Source organism: Phaseolus vulgaris, chromosome 3 (genome assembly GCF_000499845.2).
Source record: "Phaseolus vulgaris cultivar G19833 chromosome 3, P. vulgaris v2.0, whole genome shotgun sequence".
Taxonomy (NCBI): Eukaryota; Viridiplantae; Streptophyta; class Magnoliopsida; order Fabales; family Fabaceae; genus Phaseolus; species Phaseolus vulgaris.
This window is the reverse complement of record NC_023757.2, coordinates 11,321,288-11,343,003: the sequence shown is the minus strand read 5'-3', so window position 1 is coordinate 11,343,003 and position 21,716 is coordinate 11,321,288. Positions and strand designations below refer to the sequence as shown.

At 38.7% G+C, this 21,716-nt stretch overlaps 2 protein-coding genes across 2 annotated transcripts; one reads left to right on the top strand and one right to left on the bottom strand.

Annotated features, from left to right (window-relative positions):
- Positions 1-5,893: 5,893 nt before the first annotated feature.
- On the bottom strand, positions 5,894-6,400 carry LOC137839108 (uncharacterized). Its single transcript, XM_068648238.1, has one exon. The coding sequence runs from the start codon at positions 6,398-6,400 to the stop codon at positions 5,894-5,896; it is 507 nt and encodes a 168-aa protein (XP_068504339.1).
- Positions 6,401-13,371: 6,971 nt separating this feature from the next.
- LOC137806647 (glycosyltransferase family 92 protein RCOM_0530710-like) lies at positions 13,372-15,383 on the top strand. The gene has a single exon (XM_068606863.1). The coding sequence runs from the start codon at positions 13,685-13,687 to the stop codon at positions 15,299-15,301; it is 1,617 nt and encodes a 538-aa protein (XP_068462964.1). The 5' UTR covers positions 13,372-13,684; the 3' UTR covers positions 15,302-15,383.
- Positions 15,384-21,716: the final 6,333 nt, after the last annotated feature.

Genomic DNA, 21,716 nt, shown 5'->3' with positions numbered 1-21,716 from the left:
ACTAGATGTACTTTGTGAGATAGATGAACTAGTATAAATTGTTGTGTATGTGTTATTTCTTCCTTGTCTCCTTTATATTTCATGTTATTATCATATGCATTAACTCGAGGACAAGAGATGCAATGTGAACTCCCTTGTTAAAATGTTTTTATCAAAAAAAATTTAAAATTAAGTATTTTTTTTTGCATTTGTATTGGTTAATCAAACATTAGAACTATGATTTAATCAAATTTAAAATAAACACAAAAACTAAGTTACTCATGATATTTAATTTAGTTGTGAAAGTTTCATCTAACGTCACCTTTGGTTTTAATGAGATAAGGAAAAAAATAATTATTTATAACATGTTTCTCTATAAAAAAGATGTATCCTTAAGTATGCTCTTCTTAACAAAACACCTTAGGTAAAATAAGCATAATGAAAGAATTATAGTGTGCTCTTTAGTCATAATAAAAATGAAAAATATTCAAAGAATTTTTCAAAGCACATTTGACATGACACATCAAATGAAAGAATTTTAGTCTGGCGAATTAGATCATGTGTTCAACACCATTAATCAAATAATTAATTTACAAAAAAAAATTAAGAATTAATTAAATCATAATTCAAACTTTTCCTTATTGTGATTTTTCTATTTTTCACAGTTGGTATCAGAGTCAAACTCTAAAGGTTGGGCACTTGATAACATATATAGGAAAAGATTCAACACAACCAAGAGAGTGCACGATAAGACTATTGCTTCATCTTAGTAGAACCTCTCTAAGTTTGTGCAGACAATTAAAAATTATCAATACAATCCATAATTTTCTAAAACATCATCCTTCACTCATTTCAATTCAACATTGTTCAAACTTAATATATATACATTCACATCAAACTCATAAACCAACATATGGAAAGTTATAAGAACTAACCCTACTAATGTAAATCATATTAAAGACTCAGTTTAAGAACAATTTGCATTAACATGCCTAATTTAGCCATTATACCAACTTATCAACACGAGTATTCAATGCAAATATTCTAAAACAATAATCTATTAACCAAAACTCAATTTTAAGCACTCAAACAAAACATAAAATCAAGATTTTGTGGATGTCACCTTCACATCCAAATTATTTATCCTAAGGTTCTACAAAAAAAAAACATAAATAACTTAAGTATACATGCTAAGGTTTTGTAATTTCTTTCTCCATAGTAATCTCTAACTTAAGTTAGAGACTATTCAAAATCTAGAGACCTAAAGCTAAGTATTCAAACATAAAAGTAAATTAGTATAAGTTTAACCAAGTTAAGAATATAATTTTTATCAACTGGCTCCACTAAGATTAATAACAAATTCAAAAGAAAAGGAAGAAAAAAGAGAATCTTCAATATTTTATTTAAACATTTGATCAACTAGAAATTATCTCTAACTTCTCAAATACTTTTATGCATGATCAAATTTTGAAAGAAATGAAGATTAAAAAAATAAATTTAAAAACTACAAGAAAATCATGAAATAGAAACCAATTTTTAGATACCAAAATAATTAGTTGCAATAGTAACTAAATTAGAGACCATTTTAGAAAATAAAAAAATATTGGTTTCTAAATTAGTTTCTATTATTGTTAAATAGTTTCTAAATGGGTATCTAATTAGCAACCAAAGTTTTTGCTACCAAATTTAGAAACTAAATAATTGGTAGTTAAAACCTTAGTTGCTAATTAGATTCCAATTTAGAAACTATTTAACAATAATAGAAACTAATTTATAAACCAATTTTTTTTTTAGTTTCTAAAATAGTCTCTAATTTATTTACTATTGCAACTAATTATTTTGGTGTCTAAAAATTGGTTTCTATTTCATGATTTTATTGTAGTGAAAAGAAACTTTGAGAGTGAAGATAAGAGATAAGAATGAGAAACAAAAAGGTGTGTGGGTTTTACAATTATCCAAACAAATTTGGTTTTCATAGTTTTAATTTTTCATTGATCGATTATAAGATTCAAATAATTAAAAGGATCGTTTTTTTCTTTTAGTTTTAGTTTAGTTGTTTGATTTTGTATCCACACAATTTGTTCCTGCCGGTTGACTCGAAACGTCTTTGTACGCCTACATCGCTCTTACGTCCAGGGTCCTTGCGCTCGCGTGTGCCTTTCCTATGATGAACACCTGAAACACAAAGACAAAGGGCGCCCTAGCGACTGTTTGCACTCCGACGCTCAAGTCAGTACTAGGGCTACGAAACACCGAAATTGTGTGCTCTTGCTATTGTGTGTGTAACGGCGCAAGAGAGTTCTCTCTCTTGTCAAGTTTGTTAACTTACTATTTAGAGAATGAAAACTAGGATTTCTTGTTTACCTGAAATGGGCCTTTCTGATAGGTGAGACCAGCACTGTTGTTACCTTACTCTTAGGATAACCTAGCGCGTGGGTCCCTAACTGGAGTGCAACCTCTAACGGGATGACCACCAGGATGCCTCCTCGTGCACCTGATCTCTGGGGTCACCCGCCTCTGAGAGTGCCCTAGCTGCTCACATGCCATGCATGCAACTCGCCCCTGATCATGACCCTTGCAGACCATATTCCCCTAGTGGCTCTGTACTTTGTGTCACGCCTGAATGTGTCGTCCACTCTACACGCATGGGCACTCGTGATCTATGTTTCTCCCTTACTGGTAACTGGTGTGTGATCTGGGATCCACTTCTCGTGGCCCATCTCTACTGTTTGGGTCTCCGATGCCCGACCTCTCCACACTGTTTAGTGGCAAGTCGGTACATCCTGATGACCGATGTCTGACCACTCTTGGCTTCTTGGCGCACGTGCTTTGCGAGGTATTGGTACGCACTACTCATGGAACCCGCTTACGTGGCACCAACGTTACTAGTGGTTAGTCAACGCCTGGGGACCGGTCAGTACACAAGCCCCCCAACCTCGAGTTGTAACTCATTCAGCGAAGAGGCTAAGTCCTTGCCTTGGGTGACCTACGTGGCTCTGTGCGACAGGATGTAAATACGGCGCCAAAGTGACGTCTTTCTGGGCCTGTCTTATCTATGCACACATGTCTTAATCAACGGATAGGGTTTAACGTCGCTAACGCTTCTTTTGTTTGTCTTTAAACTTTTGAAAGCGCGCGCATCTAATCGCTTGTTACGTCATTCTCTAAAACCTTTCGATCGTTTCGCCTTCTTCCTCAAGCATTCTTGCACTTTTTTCACACATTTCTACCTTCTCTTGCTATCGTCTGCAGGTATGAACTCTGACTCTCATTCGCTCCTGTTTACTGGTTCTGGATAATTGCCCGTGTTGCTTAATCTTTGCATTGATCACCTTTTGTTTCTGGGTTTCCTTTTGATTCAAGAAACCCTAAACTCTGGGAGGTGTTGATTCTTGCTATTGTAAAGTCGCGTTTGCGTCTTTCTTCCGCACATTCCCATGGTTTACCTCCATATCTCTTGAACTTTGTATGCAGGCATGGGTTTGAGCGAAGAAAAACGGGCTAAGTTAACAGATATTCTCACTTGTCTTCACGGGCTTTGCAGGGACGTGGGCAATTCTCTCCAGCATGCCTGCGCCCTTGCTGCCGCTGCGTCTTCACCCGTTCCTTCCAATCCTGGGGTTTCGGTCCTTCTCACCGCCGTCCAACCGTCTCCCACCTCACTCCCTTGCAGGGGTAAAGTTGTGGTAATCGAGTCAAACAAGGATTCTGCTGAGGGGTCAAACTACAAGAAACCCAAACCTACGCCGGTGATGGTTTCACATTCATCTTCCTCCGGTCGTTCTGTCTCGCCCCGGTGTCGCACGATTAGCGTTTCTCTACTCCCTGACCTTGGTGGGACTGGTGTTTCTACTCCTCTTGTCCCTGAACTGCCCCTTGCTTTTCAACATGCCATCCAGGGCTTTCAGAAAGGGGTGACTGTGGATCCGGATGAAGTTGCTGCCAGGGAGAGATTGGGCTTCAACTTTGGGGCGCTTCTTGCTCAGTTCCATGCTTTACTGTCCAGGGCTAAATCGGGGGACTCTTTGCTAGCTCGCTCGTTTGTTGCCCGCGAGGCTACTTTGAGAGAGGAGTTGGTTCATCTCTCGAAACTACTCCACACCAAGCGCCAAGAAGTTACTACGCTGGAGGCGAGAGTTCTGTCATTATGGGTTCGGGTCTTTGAGCTGGAAGAGGCCGGTGAGGAGTTTAAGGCCAAGATTACGAGGCTTGAACAAAGGTCCACCAGCCTTGAGGCGCAGCTGGATCGAGCGAAGGCCGAATTTCGTCAGCAAGCCAAAAGGTTTGAGGAAGCTGAGGCTGACCTGACTAGGGACGTTCTCGACGCTTACGATGAGGGATTTAAGGATGCTCTTGCTCGAGTTGCTTATGTGCATCCGGGAATGGATACTACGCCCTTCTCCTTATCGAACCTAGTTGAAAATGGGAAGATCGTTCCCAGGGTTCTTCCTTGATTTGTATTGGACTAATGCACAAACTCTTTTATCTGTTTGCTACCTTTACTTTCCGAACTCATATCTGCTTTTATTTCTATATGTCAAACTGCTTTTTGACTCTCACAACTGCTTTTGTCATGGTGCCTGGCACCTAGACATTTCCTTTAGTGTTCTGTTGCGTGTTCCCCTTATCAAGAGGAGAGGTTTCACTGTGAGATGGGTTGTCCCTCCTTAGTGCTTTTGCAAGGGAGACGAACTCTCTCGACTGGCGAATTTTTTCGTTTGCCTCTGCACTTTCACTTACGAGGGGAGGTGTTCTCTCACGAACCTTTCTCTCTGCTCGTAAGGCTTCTAGCGTAAGGGAAATTAATTCTTAACTGACCTCAGCTTCGCTTAAGGATGAGAAGGATTTAACTTGATAACTATTAACTGACCTCAGCTTCGCTCGAGGGAGAGGAGGATTTAACTGATAACTATTACGTTTAACCTTAGCGCTCTCACTCGAGAGGGGAGGTGTTCTCTGCGAACCTACCTTTCCGCCTATGAGACTTCTAACGCAAGGAAAACAACTGCTTGACTGGCCTCAGCTTCGCTCGAGGACGAGGAGGATTTATCTATTAACTGACCTCAGCTTCGCTCGAGGGCGAGAAGGATTTATCTATTAATTGACCTTAGCTTCGCTCGAGGGCAAGGAGGATTTAACTGGCGAACTATTTCGTTCAACCTTGGTGCTTTCACTCGAGAGGGGAGGTGTTCTCTCACGAACCTACCTCTCCGCTCACAAGACCTCTAACGCAAGGAAAACAAGTTCTTAACTGAATTGTACATAACTCGAGAAAATATTTCAATCGTAATTATTTGGGGACCTCATCAAAAAACCCTTGTAAGGGAAAAAGAGTGTCCTCTAATACCAGGTACAATATTCCTGCTTTAACTGAAATAAAACTGGTAGTCGACTGCGTTCCACGTGTAAGGAACCGAGCCTTGCTTCAGCGCCTTAAGATACGTGCTTCGTCCCAAAGATCTTTGTTCTCCTGAGGGAATCGGTCCACACGGGAGAGACCAGGTGTGAAACTAACGGGGCCGCATTCCTTGATACCTAGTGTTTCTCTCCAGGATCTTACAATACTCTGCTTCCCCTGTCTGTAAGACCATGAAACTGACCTTGTCTCTGTTTGAGGGTCGAGCCGATCGCCCAGTCAATCATCACTGGTTATCCCAGTTCTAGAATCTACAGTCTTCTCAACCGGGGTTCGCGTCGTTTGACCGAGGATGTTGCTTCGGTTGGAGACTTTCTCTCCAATCTCTCTTTCCCCATAGCTGCCAAACGGATCATATTTAGTTCTGCGGGCGATTTCTGCTACGGCCTCGTTGGGTTTGGAGCGGCTGATCTCGGGCAGGGGAATTCTCTCAATGTATGGTGGTCCATTAGTGACCATAGATACCCCTCGCCTTGCTTTGAGGTTATTCTCGTAGCATCACTTGGCCTCCTTCTGATCAGATTTGATAGTAATCACCTTTCCTGTCAGGTCCGGTAACTTCATCATCATGTGCCTTGTCGGCGGCACCGCCCCTAACCTATTTAGTGTTGGTCTACCCAACAACATGTTATAAGCAGAGAAGGTGTTGACGACAAGGTACCTGATGATCTCCGTTCGTGACGCGGTGCCATCTGTGAAGGTGGTCCTCAACTCCAAGTATCCCCGCACCTCTACATGGTCTCCAGCGAAACCGTAGAGACAGACGCCATAGGGCCTTGGCATGTCGGGGGATAACTGCAATTTGTTGAAGGTTGTCCAGAACATTACGTCTGTCGAGCTTCCCTGATCTACTAGCACACGATGCACCTTCCTTCCTGCGGTTACCGCTGAAATCATTATTGGATCGTTGTCATGGGGGACAACTTCCTCTAAGTCGGCCTTAGTAAAGACCAGGTCTACGTCGAAGGCATCATCAGTTCTCTGTGCTTCTACCGACATCACCATTCGTGCGTATCTCCTTCACTGAGAAGCGGAACAGCCTCCACCCGAGAACCCTCCTGCGATGGTGTGGACCTCACCATGCACGGGGACTTCATGCCCCAAACCACCCCCTGTTGCCGCCACGTCCTCAGTCCCCTATTTCTCTTGCAGATAATCTCTTAGGAGACCATTCTTCACCAACTCGTCTAGTTGGTGTCCCAACGCTAAGCAATTGCGTATGGGGTGGCCGTATGCTTGGTGGAACTCACACCAGGCGTTCTTGTTGGGTTCAAGCCTCTTGTCAGTCTTAGGAGGCACCTTCAGCCTCTCTGCTATGTTTGGGATAGCAATGAGGTCTTTCAGTTCCACTATGAAGTCGTGCATTGGCGGCACGTTATCTTTCCCACGCGTTTAGGAAGGGCATCGTGCCGGGACCCTTCAGCGAGTCACTCATCCAGAACCACCCCAAGACCTTCGCCGAGATAAAGTGCTGCAAAGTGGCCCATATTACGACGAAGGAAGAAGTTAGTGAAAAGCACACATGTGTGGTCCCCATGCAGCCACGCGGGGCAGGTCGTCCTCAAACCCTAAGGGTCCACGAGGCGACGACGGAGATGAAGACCCCCATGAAACAACAACCCTATCAAAGGCCTAATATCTTCTCTTCTATGAGGTTAAACCTCACCACTTGCGCTCCAAAACGGTGGAGGAAATCCTTCAAAGACTCTCCTTGATATTGTTTTACATCAAAGAGGTCATAGGATACTGACGGGGGGGGGGCTCGATTCGCAATGTATTGCACCCTGAACAGCTTTGTGAGTTGCGGGAACGACGTTACATGGCCATTAGGGAGGCTGACGAACCAGTCCATGGCCGTTCCTGCCAAAGTGCTCATGAACAGCTTACACCGCACCGCATCGGAGCCCCCAACCAGCATCATCTGTGTATGGAAAGTCGTAAGGTGGGCCTCTGGGTATTACTGCATCAATGATCTCCGGCGAGAATGGTGTTGGGAACTCTCTGAGTGGAGTCTTAGGCTCCTGATCTGCACCTTCATGTTCCGTCGTGCGGGTTTGCAGGTCTCTGCGCAGTTCCTCGTTTGAACGACGTAGTTCTTCGCTCGTGGTCTGCGACACTACCAAGTCAGCTTGGATGCGTTCTTAGTTTGCTCTTGACACAACCACCTCTTCCTGAAGGGCTTGCATCATCTCCATAACCTGCTGCAAGGTGAAGCCCTCACCCCGTTTGGTGCAGCAGGTCCTTGCCTCGTGCTTCTCATCTCTTGGATCTTCCTGGTTCTTGCTGGTGGGACAGTGTTTTGTATTGTACCCCACGGTGGGCGCCAAATGTTCCTGCTGGTTGACTCGAAACGCCTACGTCGCTCTTACGTCCAGAGTCCTTGCGCTCGCGTGTGCCTTTCCTGCGATGAACACCTGAAACACAAAGACAAAGGGCTCCCTAGCAGCTGTTTGCACTCCGGAGCTCAAGTCAGTATTAGGGCTAGGAAACACCGAAACTGTGTGCTCTTGCTATTGTGTGTGTGTGTAACGGTGCAAGAGAGTTCTCTTTCTTGTCAAGTTTGTTAACTTACTATTTATAGACTGAAAACTAGGGTTTCCTGTTTACATGAAATGGGCCCTTCTGATGGGTGAGCCCAGCACTGTTGTTACCTTACTCTTAGGATAACCTAGTGCATGAGGTCCTTAATTGGAATGTAACCTCTGACAGGATGACCACTAGGATGCCTCCTCGTGCACCTGATCTCTGGGGTCACCCGCCTCTGAGAGTGCCTTAGCTGTTCACGTGTCATGCATGCAGCTCACCCCTGATCGTGACCCTTGCAGGCCATATTCCCCTAATGGCTTTGTACTTTGTGTCACGCCTGAATGCGTCATCCACTCTACACGCATGGGCACTCGTGATCTAGGCTTCTCCCTTACTAGTAACTGATGTGTGATCTGGGATCCACTTCTTGTGGCCCATCTTTACTATTTGGGTCTCTGATGCCCGACCTCTCCACACTGTTTAGTGGCAAGTCGGTACATCCTGATGACCGATTTCTGACCACTCTTGACTTCTTAGCGCACGTGCTTTGCAAGGTATTGGTTCGCGCTGCTCGTGGGACCCGCTTACGTGGCACCAACGTTACCCGTAGTTTGTCAACGCCTGGGACCGGTCAGTACACAATTTAAATAATGAATAATTTTAGGGTCACTATTAACTTATCATCCAATTTTTTACAATTTTAATCATCCACAATCCAATTAGCTAATATGTTTCAGAGTTTGGACAATGATCTTCCATTATTTTACTCTAACTCTTTACTCTAACTCTTTAATGTATTTCATAATTTATTTAATTTCTAAATTAAATTATTTAGCTGTATAAATATAAATAATTAATATCGAAATTCTTGTATAGATTTTTTTTCATGTAAGTACACTTATTAAAAATGGAATGATTTATAATAGGTCAATAACAAGACTAAAATGTTGTTTTAATACATAGAGTAATATCAAACTATTAAAATTATGAACTTCAAATTGTTCATTTTTAAAATATATGAATTATAATCGAGCCACTAAAAATAAAAAATAAAAAACAAAATCATCCAACCCTAGAAAATTCAAAAGTGTAATTATTATTCTTAAATTAAATTATGTCTCACGTTATACTTTCACGTAAGAGTTTCAAGTGTATTTGACGGTAAATTTACTTTAATGGTATAATTCGTTATTATGGATATGGGTACAAAAAATTATTATGTATGTACATAAGTTGTGGGGATAGGGGATGACTTTATTTAGCAAGATTGTTTTGAACTAAATCGACTTCATATCTAAGAGATAAAAATTGTTAGAGAAAATGAAAACTTTGATTATTATTTTAAAGTCGTGAGGAACCTCCATGACTTTGTTAAGTTTAGAAGTTAATTAATTGAAATCATGAGATTGCTAAACGACTCCTGATTTTGAGAGAACGTGTTTCTCCTACATGATTCCAGTTGAATTTAAAATTCTTTAGGAGTCATCCATGTGTTCAACGAATTTGGTGAGTGTGGTACATTTGTTATTTGAGATATGCTACAACAATTGTTGGTTTCCTTATACAGTGGATGCATGTTTGGAATTTGAAAAAAGCATTTTCAAAGGTGGAGTTAAATACCTTTAAATTTTTATTAGTTACTATTAATTAATATAATTGAATAATTAATATAATTAAATGATAGTAATTAATGAAAACAATTATAAAAATCAGCAAAACATACAAATTTGTCAATTAGAATATCTTTACCATTTTATTTTTTATTCATAACTTTATCTTACTATTTAATTTCCATCTCTACTTAATTACATGACTTAACGTAATATTTTTATCTTTTTCTTTCTTTAAACACACAATAAATAAATGTAAGAAAAAAATAAAATTGCAAAATATATTAATAAACAATATTTTCATTATTTTCTTTGATTAATTTTTATTTTTATTTTTTTGCTGTTTTTTATTTTTTACTTTTTTTACCGTTTTTTCATTAAATACTATCATTTAATTATATTAATTATATTATTTAATAACATTCAATTATATTAGTTATTCAATTATATTAATTAATACTAACTATTAAGATCACTAGCTCCGACCAAATTAGCACGGGAAAGTGTCTTTGTCAAATCCCAAACATACCCTACAATAAAATCATGAAATAGAAACTAAATTTAGAAACAAAAAATAATTAGTTGTTATAGTGACTAAATTATAAACCATTTTAGACACTAACAAAAAATATTTCTAAATTAGTTTCTATTACTATTAAATAGTTTCTAAATTGGTATCTAATTAGCTACCAATATTTTAACTACCAATTATTTAGATTCTAAATTTGGTATAAAAAACTTTGGTTGCTAATTAGATACCAATTTAGAAATCATTTAACTAATAGAAACTAATTTATAAACCAAAAAATATTTTTAGTCTCTAAAATGGTTTTTAATTTAGTTACTATAACAACTAAATATTTTTTGTCTCTAAAATTGCTTTCCAATTCATAATTTTCTTATAATGATACAACGAGCACCATGAAACCAACAATTATTGTAGCATGTCTCAAATAACAATGCACCACGGTATCAGACTTACCAAACTCGTTGAGAACCTTAATGACTCCTAAAGGAGATGAATTTTAAATTCAACTAGAGTCATCTAGCATAAACACGTTTTCTCGAAATTAGGAGTTGTTTCATGACTTCAATTCTTTAATTTATAAATTTTAACAAAGTCGTGGAGATGTCCACGATTTTAAAATAATAATCAAAGTCATCATTCTCTCTAATAACTTCATCATAAAATCATTCTATTTCAAAATGATTTTAGTTGAATAAAATTGTCCTTTATCCCCTAACTTATTTTTATATGTAATAAAAGAAATTACTCATATTCGTAATAATGAAAACGAATTTCACCACTAACATAAAATTTCTTGTACTTTGACACATTTAAATTTCTTGTAATTGACACATTCTAGAAGGAGATATTGATGATACATAAAGAAAATTTAATATAAGAAGTAAATAATATATAAATAAAATTAAATAAAAATTTAATTATATGGAATATTATATACAAATTATTAATTATAAAATAAAAGTTAAATGACCATATTGATTATAAATACTAATTATATAACATATTAATTCTAAAATAAGTGAATAACTTCATATTTTCTATATTAACTAACAAATATAATGTGCAGCACCGCATGTATACTTACACTTTTATTATATTAAAATTTTAAATTTTTTATAAATAATTAATTAAAAAATAAATTTAATATATATATATATAATTTGGTAAAAATAGTATTACAAAATTATATAGTCATTATTTAAAAAAAAGTTATTTAATTATTTTAAAAGAAAGATTATTTATTTATTTGTTTATTTTATTAAATAAATTAATTCATTAAAATTAATTAATAAATTATTCTTCAAGTAAAATGGTTCAATTAAAAGATGATACCAAAATAGTGGGTTCTTTTTATATAATGTATGTTTTTTATTATGAAGATTTTTGTAATAGTTTAAAGATATTAATAGATAAGGTGTCTTTCTTACTTTTTCTTTCTTAATTTGATGTTTGAATGCTGTTTTAATTTCATGTTTGAATACATATATGTACGTGCATAAAGGTTTATTAGTGTAATAGAATTAATCTTAATGCTCATGTAAAACTTGTCAGAAATAACTTTGGCAAAAATTCAAAATTGAATTTGGAGTTAATAAGTGTTGTCTGAATAACAACTTAATTGATTAAAGTATGTATTTATTGATAAATAAAACTTCATTAATATTTGTGAATAATTGATTATTTTTTAATATTTATTATTCATTTAGATTAATTGATTATTTGATATTTTGATAAATGTTGATTTAGTGTACAATTGATTATCTCGAAATAATCAAATTTTATTTATATATTCTATATATGAGCAACAATATAAATTATTTAAGTTAACTACTGATTGATTAATTATTCTTCTAATTTGTATATAGAGAACTTCAAAAGTACAATATGCATTACAATTAGAATTAATTACCTTAAAAAATACTTCAAAAGTCATTTTTTCTATATTATTTTAGAAGATTATTATTGTGCATCAAAGTTTTTAACAGAAACTATAGATTTTTACAAAAGGAAATTTGAGGGACATATCAAAGACAAATTAGGAAAGGTTTATCTTTCTTATTTCGGATGTTATTTTTTATAGTTATTTTTTTATTTAAGATTGTTTGCTTTAGTAGTATTTTCAATGTAGTCAATATGGGAGAGTTATATATTGAGTAAGAAGTTCCAAACCTGATTGTGTGGATAATTAAATGGTTTGTGATTCAACAAGTATCAAAATTTGAAATGTTTTTCTTCAATATTTGTTTGATATATTTTATGATGATATTAAAAAATGTTGAAAATTATTTATATTTTTATTTATATATATATATATATATATATATATATATAACACGTAAGGATTTTTAAAATTAGATACAAAACATTTACATATCTCATGTCTTGGGTATATGATATGGGTCGTCACTAAACTTGTCTGATAACCTGTTTAGACTCGTCCTGCATATTTACTTTTAAGATGCAAAACGAAACTTTATTTATTTTTAAAATCAAGTTTCATAACAACATTTGTATTTGAATTCATATTTTTATCTTGATTGAATGAATTAAAACAGGAAGAAAATTTTAATTTTTCAGCAGAAAAAATAGGTTTTTTTTATAACTAATAAAATTTTATCTTTTTAAAAAAATATTTTTCTTATGTAGATTGGCCTGCAGGCTTGTGAACTACCTTTTATACGGAATAAGCCTATCTGAGATGAGTTAGCCCGCATTATCACTCCTACAAATGATGTGCAATCCATATTAAAAAAAATAGTTATTACAATTAATTTTATTTTTTCTCATATATTATATTAACTCACGTTTACATATTTTTCTAATTATAAAATTTACATTTACATCTCTTATATTTTTAAGAAAATGAAACTTAAATAAACATTCATATTTATCTTGTTTTTAATAAATATACTCATATTATTTATATTTTTAATAAATTAATAATACACTGCTATTTTACTTATAAAAATTATTTTTTTATTATAAGCGTCATATTTTTTATTTAATTTTTAAAGTAATATAATATTTTCAAATATAATTACAAAGGTTAAAAAGGTATAAGAGAGATATGTGTAATTTATTACAAACAACATAAATATAAGAAAAATGTAGACCATTTATTAAAAATAAAACTTTGATTCTAATTAAAAAGAAAAAGCAACACCACACGTTTCATTAAAATATTTCCAAATAGCTATTTGAATACGTTATACTTTTAAGGAATGAATTAATGAGTTCACGGAAATGAATTTAATGAATGAGTGGTGATTATGGAGTTTAAAATATCAGTCATAATTAAGAATATTTTGTGAATAAAATGATGATGGCAGGGATATTGCAGATTAATTTTTGTAAAAGAAATGAAATTAAAAGAATAGTTAAATCTTTTTTTGTTAAAAAAAATGTTTAGAAAGAGAGTAGTGAAGGTATTTTTTTTACAGAAAAGACTGAAACTTAGTTGTTACCAAAAGGAGGCATGAATATGAGTGGGACCTGGTTTTTGAAGGAGGGTAGTGGAGAAGACATTGAATTAATTTGTTTTTATGGTGAGCAAAGATTCATGCATTCATTCATTCGTTTTTGTTTCTCTGTTCATTCTCCTTGCAGTTTTCCACCCTAACACCAATGGACTCACCCCACACCAAGAAGAAACACAAGCCAAAATCAATTTTCCTCTACTTCTCCTTCTTCCTCTTCTTCATCTTCTTCTTCTGCTCCTCAAACCACTCCTTTTACTCCTCCCTCCCTTCCTCTCCTATCACCCTCCCAATACCCCTCCACGTGCACCACCGCATTCTCTTCCCCGATCACCTCCTTCTCATGCTCTCCAACCCCAAAATCATCCCTTCTACCCAACTCCACTGCGTCTACCACCACACCCTCCTCAACGCTTCATCCAATCCGCTTCTCCTCCCGCTTCTCTCCACGGACCGCTACGATGAATTCCGCTCCATAGCGCGCTGCCCGCTTCCCCCTACAAATTTCTCCGCCGTCGATTTGACCTGGCGCCGCCAGGTCAACCACCGGGACGTCCAGTTCCCGGTGAGAGCAAAGCCTCACAATTGGGAGAAGCTAGCGTACGAGGCCTTTCTAGACAACAACACCGTGGTGGTGTTCGTTAAAGGGCTAAACCTCCGGCCGCACAGGGTTTCCGACGCGACCTTATACCAGTGCCACTTCGGTCTTCCAAACGGTGCGTTTCGGTTAACCGCGAAAGCGGTCTCGGCGGCTCAGGAAGTGGTGCGGTGCGCGTTGCCGCAGAGTATCTGGAACAGCCCCGACAAGGGCCGCGGAATAAGCGTGAGCGTGAGTGACGTGCGCGGCGGCGGCGTGATCCCGTCCGTGGCGAGAATTGGCCGGTTTGAAAAACAGGGGAGAGTGAAGGTGAAGGAGAAGAAGTTTGAATTGTGCGCGTGCACGATGGTGTGGAACCAGGCAGGTGCCTTGCGCGAGTGGGTTATGTACCACGCGTGGGTGGGCGTGGAGCGGTGGTTTATTTACGATAACAACAGCGACGACGAGATTGAGGCGGTGGTGAGAGAGCTTGAAGAGGAAGGTTACAATATTAGCAGAGTTACATGGCCTTGGGTTAAAAGCCAAGAAGCAGGGTTTTCGCATTGTGTATTGAAAGCCAAAGAGGAATGCAAGTGGGTGGGGTTGTATGACGTGGACGAGTTTTTCTACTTGAACCAAATGCAACAACGGAACGGTCTGAGATCAATCGTGGCCAATTTCTCGTCGTGGAACAACTCCGTTGCCGAGATTAGGACAGGGTGTCATAGTTTCGGAGCCTCCGGATTAACGACGCACCCTAAACGGGGAGTGGGCGTAGGGTACACATGCCGTCTGAGGAGTCCGGAAAGACACAAGTCAATGGTGCGACCTGATTTGGTTGACCTTAGTCTTCTGAACGTGGTGCATCATTTTGAAGTGAGGGAAGGGTTTGAATCGCGTAACTTACCTCTTTCTGTTGCGGTTATAAATCACTATAAGTACCAAGTGTGGGAGAGGTTTAAGATGAAGTTCTTGAGAAGGGTTGCGACCTATGTTGTGGATTGGAAGGAGGAGGTGAACATTGGATCCAAGGACAGGGCTCCAGGACTCGGAACACAACCCATTGAACCACCTGATTGGAGATTCAGATTTTGTGAAATCTGGGACACTCGTCTTAAGGACTTTCTTCTTTCTAATTTTTCTAATCCCCAAACATCCCTCTTGCCCTGGGAAACCTCTTCTCAATAGTCTCTACACTCATTCTCATATTATTTAATTATCTGTATTTTTCAAATATTTAAACAAATTTAATGTGTTTTCTTTTGTTACAGATATTGTATTATATAAATTTATTAAATTAACATATGACAGTATATGTACTTATGTTATTATAAATTTTATAACAATAAATTTTTTTCTTAAATAGAATATCAAACAATTAGTGTTATATATCTATTTTTACCATTTATAAGTAAAATATTTGTTAATAAATTTATTTATTGAATTATAATAACAATTGAGTATACTGTTTAGGATAAATATATGTTAAAAGATAAAAAATATTATATATATATATATTATATAGTGATATTTTTAAAAAAGAAATTTAATTGTTTTGATAAAATTAATTCTTTATTTTATTAAATATAAATAAATTATTTTATTTAAAAGGTGAATATTTATTCTTTTTTTTTTCTTTTGACAAAAAAATATTATTATTGTAAAACTGTTTAAATAAAAATATATTATTAAATTATAAAAGTATTTCTATTAAAATTTATTATAAAAATAAATAATTTTTTAATTTGGTCGTATGTAATTTTTTTATAGGTTTGGAAAGAATTATTTGAATTTTAAAAAATAATTATTTAGAGGGTAAAATCGTAAAAAATGGATTTTTTTCTTTTTTTTCAAATTCAAATTTTTTCAAAAAAGTTTAAAATTTAAATTCTCAATTTAAAATAAATAATTATTATATTTATTATATTTATTATATTTATTATATTTTAATATTATAAAGGATAAAATTAGAAGAAGAAAAAAACCCTTTATATGTTCTTATAGATTATAAACTATGACACGTGGAATACAAAATTAGGATGACCAATTCTATTATAGCACACATACTCACGTATCAGGCTGCTTCTACTTTTCCAATCTCATCTACATCGGATGCTTTTTTATGCTAATTAGAGACTAAATTTATAACAATCTTAAAACTAGCATTTCTATTGTTCCACAAAATATTACTCTTTACTCAACCTTTTCACCAAATTCCTACCATTACAAGTAATTACAATAAATTACATTTATTTATCGAAAACAAAGTAATTTTAAGGTGCAACTGACTTAATTAGCGTACCACAATTATCACAATCGTGAAGAATACGGAATCAACCAGATAAAAAAAACTCACTATCTTTGTGCTAAATACTGTGTGGGATGTTGCCAAATAAGATGAGGGGAGAAGACACTTTCATTGGTTTTTTAGGTTTGGCTAAGACAGTACTGAAATTTGTTGAGGCTGAAAGGTATTTCATGTGGTTTTAAGGATGTTTTCCGATGTGAACATTGCAGTTCGGGAGTCCCAAGGAAACATAATATTTCATTATAAAAACTCAAATGAAAAATGTATGGTGTGAAGTTAACACGTCCCTGAGCAGTGAGGTGAGATGATTGGTTTGTAATAATGTGTCACAAAATCAAATGGTGATAAGTCAGAATCAGGATCATTTTTCAAGGTTATATCAATCTGCATTCAAATGGTCCATGCAACTGTGAGCCCGTAGGAAAGTGTTCATCAAATGCTTCGAATGTAACGATTTTTAACCTGTGTTGCCCATGCATTTTTAGTCTTCTTTCTCCCTTCTGTTGTGCTTCTTCATTTCACACATTAAAGTGTAATTTTCATATTCTTTTGGCAAGAATCAAGTAAATCTCTATGTTCTTGGTTTGTTATTGTTTTAATTAATGTGAATATTTTAGTTGATGTAGATCTCTAACCTATTTTTTTTATACTGAGGTAATATATTTATGGATTATTCTAAGTATAATTTAATTTTATAAAATTGATTTATAATTATAAATTTTACACTAATTTATATATTAGGTAATGTTTACATCTTTAGTCGATATGAAATAATTAAAGTTAGAAAGGAAAAACTTATCAAACTCAAGTTAAACCAGTAGAGTTACTAGAAAATTTAATTAAATTTCAAGAAAAAATCATAAAACTAAACAAAAATGCAACTACTTTGTAACGCATGAAATTGAAAACAGAAAAAAAAAATAAGAGCAACAAAAGAATAATTAATAAAAAAGATAAATGATTAAAAAATCAAATTATATATATAAAGATAAGAAAGATAGTTTTACCTTGATATGTAGTACAATGTTTGTCGGATCCTTAGTTGGTAGGGTTCTAGGATCTTGTAATTTGGGGTTTTGTATAAGGGTTAGACAACCCTGAAGTATCTCTTTTTATTTTATTTATTCTTTGCTGATAAAATATATATATATATATATATATATATATATATATATATATAAAGATAGAGGAAGTTCATAAATATGGTTTCCAAAATATGTTACATAGTAATAGAGGTGATATATGTATATGTTGTTTTGTGGTTTATGCAAAAATTTAGGAGGTTTGTTAATCGATGATTAAGTGATGGGATCTTGAATATTACTTTTGTTAGAGTTATTTTTGAAAATTATGTATAAATCTAACCATTTTTTATAGTATGATTGAAGTCTTTCCAAAATATTTATATTATTTTTTTATTGATGTACTGGGATGACCGACCGGTCTATGGACCCGGTCAAGACCCTACTTTAAGGTACGAGGTCGACCACGTGTCATATGTGGCCGACCGAAATAAGGTGCTCAAGTCAAAGGTTGACCCGATTAGCAAAGGTTAACCCATGGTTAGGAAACGACCTAATCCAACCCTAATCGGTAAACAACCCCCTAATCTGGCCCAACAGCAAGGGCCCATCAAGGTAATATAAATATCACGCATTCCAAGGAAGAAGGTACGTCATTATCTACAGTATTCTAACCAACCGAATACGATACCCCACTGACTTGAGCGTTGGAGTGCCATCTACAGGTACCCCACCAGTCTGAGGAGCCGTTCGGCGAGGAAGATAGAAGGAGGAACGTGAGACACGACCGAGCGAGTGACATCTGAAGACAATAGTTCTCCCAATCCCCAAACTAGTTCGAGGGGGTGTCCACCGTGGGGCCGAGGAGAGCCAGAAGAAACCACAGCAGTAGATGGTATCAACCCGAAGCATGGCAAGCATGACCGAGGCAGACCAAACGGCAATGATGATGGCCCTTCAGAAGGAGTTAGCAGAGATGAAGAAGGCACACGAGGAGGCCGCTAAGAAGAACGAGGAGGAAATCAAAAGCCTCCAAGAAGAAAACAAACGAATGAAGAAGCTAGTCGAGGGGGTGTCGTCTCTCGCCATGACCAACCAGGCCGGCAAGTCCTACGCCACCGGTGCCGGCCTCCAGGCCGAGAAAGACACGAAAAATGACTTCACCATGGAAATGGATGGGGAGTCCCATCCTAGCAAAACAGCCAACACTACCGCCACGGCGGGTCCGGATCGGCGTCATCCCTTTACTGACCGCGTCATGGATACCCCCCTGCCGGACAAATGGAAAGGCTTCAACAGGGATCGGTACGATGGAATGACCGACCCCGATGAACACGTGGACGCATACACAACACACATGAGCCTGTACACCACGGACGACGCGGTCTTTTGCCGAGTCTTCCCCACCTCCCTAAAGGGAGGCGCTCTGAGCTGGTTCACCAAACTCCCTGCAAACTCAATAGATTGTTTCGAGACCCTAATAGCGAAATTCGATGTCCAGTTCGCAACAAGCCGCCCCCACCATCTAACATCCATAGCGCTGGTCGGCATTCGCCAAGAGAAGGGAGAGTCCCTCAGAACGTTCATCGATCGGTTCAACAAGACCGCTATGAACATTCACAACCTCAGCCCCGAGGTGGCGATGCACCACATGCTGACCGCCCTTAGACCCGGTCCGTTTGCCGATAGCCTGTGTATGCAGCCTGCAACCAACCTCGATGACCTTAGACGCCGAGCGGCGAAATTCATGCAGCTAGAGAAACTTCGCAAATTCAGGAACAACGCCCGGGCTGAGGCAAGCGGAGAAAAGAAGGAGGACAGGAAACGACAAGGAAGGTCACAGAATGGCCGAGACCAAAAAAGGGACAACCGAGGACCCCGCTTCTCCCGCTACACACCTTTGAACGCGGATAGGAGCAAAATTTTGCAAGAGACCCTAAGTGCCGAGTTGATACCACCGCCCCGAAGGGCCTTGAGCCCAAAAAACGCCGACCGCAGCAAAAGGTGCCGGTACCACAAGAATACCGCCCACTCCACCGAAGAATGCCAAGCCCTGAAAGAAAAAATAGAAGAGCTCATTCCGGTCGGGCACCTTAGACGCTTTGTGCGTGGGACCCGGGAAGCGCGTCGCTCCCCATGCAAAGAGCAAACGCCTAGGAGAAGAGACCGAACCCCCCAGATCCACGAGAGGGCGATAGGCGCGGAGACTGACGGGGACGAGGGGACGATCCCCCACAAGCCGACACTCGTAGGGGCCGAGAGGTAATCAACACCATAGCCGGAGGGTTCGCTGGCGGAGGCAGTTCCAACAGCGCACGCAAGAAACATCTACGGGCCGTCCACCAAGTAAACCTCGTCTCCGCCCGGCCGAGGATGCCACCGATTACGTTCACAGATGAAGATTTCAAGGGGATAGACCCGACACAGGACGACCCAATGGTGATATCGGTCGATATCGACAACTTTACGATCAAGAAAACCCTTGTGGACCAAGGAAGTTCGGTCGACATATTATACTGGAAGACCTTCAAAGCCATGAGAATCCCGGAGGAGGAAATGATGCCCTACAACGACCACGTGGTCGGTTTTTCTGGGGAACGCGTAGGAACGAAGGGTTACATAGAGCTATACACAACGCTCGGCCTTGAAGGGGCTAGCAAAACCCTCAAGATCATATACTTGGTCATAAACGCCAACACGTCCTACAACATCCTCCTCGGCAGGTCGTCCCTCAACAAGCTCGGAGCAATCGTCTCCACGCCCCACTTAGCAATGAAATTCCCTTCCCTCTCAGGCGACATCTTGACGATCCACGTAGACCAAAAGGTCGCTCGAGAATGCTACGCCGAAAGCCTATGAGTTGAACCTACACAATAGAGGTCCAGCGGCAGCCGCTCACCCAGACGAAAGATTGTCGGCCGTGGGAGAAGCCCCCACCGGTACTCACCACAACCAAAGAAAGTCATCACCATGGCAGATCTAGATCCAAGAGAAGTCGAGCCAAGACTCGAAGCCAAGGACGAGCTGCGTCGGGCCGAACTCGATGGGGAGGACCGATATACAAGCATTGGCACGGCAATGGCCGTCGCTGATGCGGATTTCGTTCACCAAACCCTCAAGAGGAACGTAGATCTCTTTGCCTGGACAACAGCCGACGTGCCGGGCGTCCACCCGAACATCATCACCCATCGCCTTTCAGTGTATAAAGAAGCGTGCCCGGTAGCACAAAAGAAAAGAAACTACGGAGAGGACAAGCGGCTGGCGGCCAGAAGCGAGGCCAAGAAGCTCCTAAAAGCCGGTTTTATCGCCGAGGCACGATACTCCACTTGGCTGGCCAACGTGGTGATGGTCAAAAAGTCAAGCGGCAAATGGCGGATGTGTGTAGATTATAAAGACCTCAACAAGGCGTGCCCCAAAGACTCATACCCCCTTCCCAACATCGACCGGCTGGTGGACGGAGCGGCCGATCACAAAATACTGAGCTTTCTGGACGCCTACTCCGACTACAACCAGATCAGCATGCACCATAGCGATAGAGGCAAAACGGCTTTTACGACGGACGGCGCCAACTACTTCTACAAGGTAATGTCGTTCGGCCTAAAGAACGCTGGAGCCACCTACCAGAGGCTCATGGACAAGATCTTAAAATGGATGATTGGCAAAAGCGTGGAGGTGTATGTAGACGACATCGTGGTGAAATCCAACTCGTGCGGCCAACACATAAAAGACCTACAAGAAGTTTTCGACGCTCTGAGAAGGGTCAACATGCGCCTCAACCCTGAGAAGTGTGCGTTCGGCGTAGAAGGCGGCAAATTCCTCGGCTTCATGCTCAGCCACAGAGGGATCGAAGCGAACCCTGACAAATGCAAGGCCATAACGGAAATGAGAAGCCCGGAAAACTTGAAAGAAATCCAGCAGCTACTCGGCCGGCTAACAGCACTTTCCATATTCGTCTCCCGCCTCGCTGAGCGGATCAGGCCGATAGCCACAATGCTCCGCAAAACTTCGAAATTCAGTTGGAACGAGGAATGTGAACAAATCTTCGGCCATCTCAAAACATTATTGTCGTCGCCGACCGTCATCAAAAAGCCCCGTCTGGACCTACCCATCGTAGTCTACTTGACCGTATCAGTGGAAGCGGTCAGCGCCGCCCTTGTCCAAGAAGTGGACCACGAAGAATACCCGGTGTACTTCGTCAGCCGGACGCTACACGCAGCCGAAACCAAGTACCAAATGATAGAGAAAGTGGCACTAGCCCTGGTGCTGACCGCAA

What these genes read in the sequence shown, in the direction of transcription:
- LOC137839108 (XM_068648238.1), bottom strand. Translation starts at nt 6,400, where the DNA reads ATGGTGATGTCGGTAGAAGCACAGAGAACTGATGATGCCTTCGACGTA.
- LOC137806647 (XM_068606863.1), top strand. Translation starts at nt 13,685, where the DNA reads ATGGACTCACCCCACACCAAGAAGAAACACAAGCCAAAATCAATTTTC.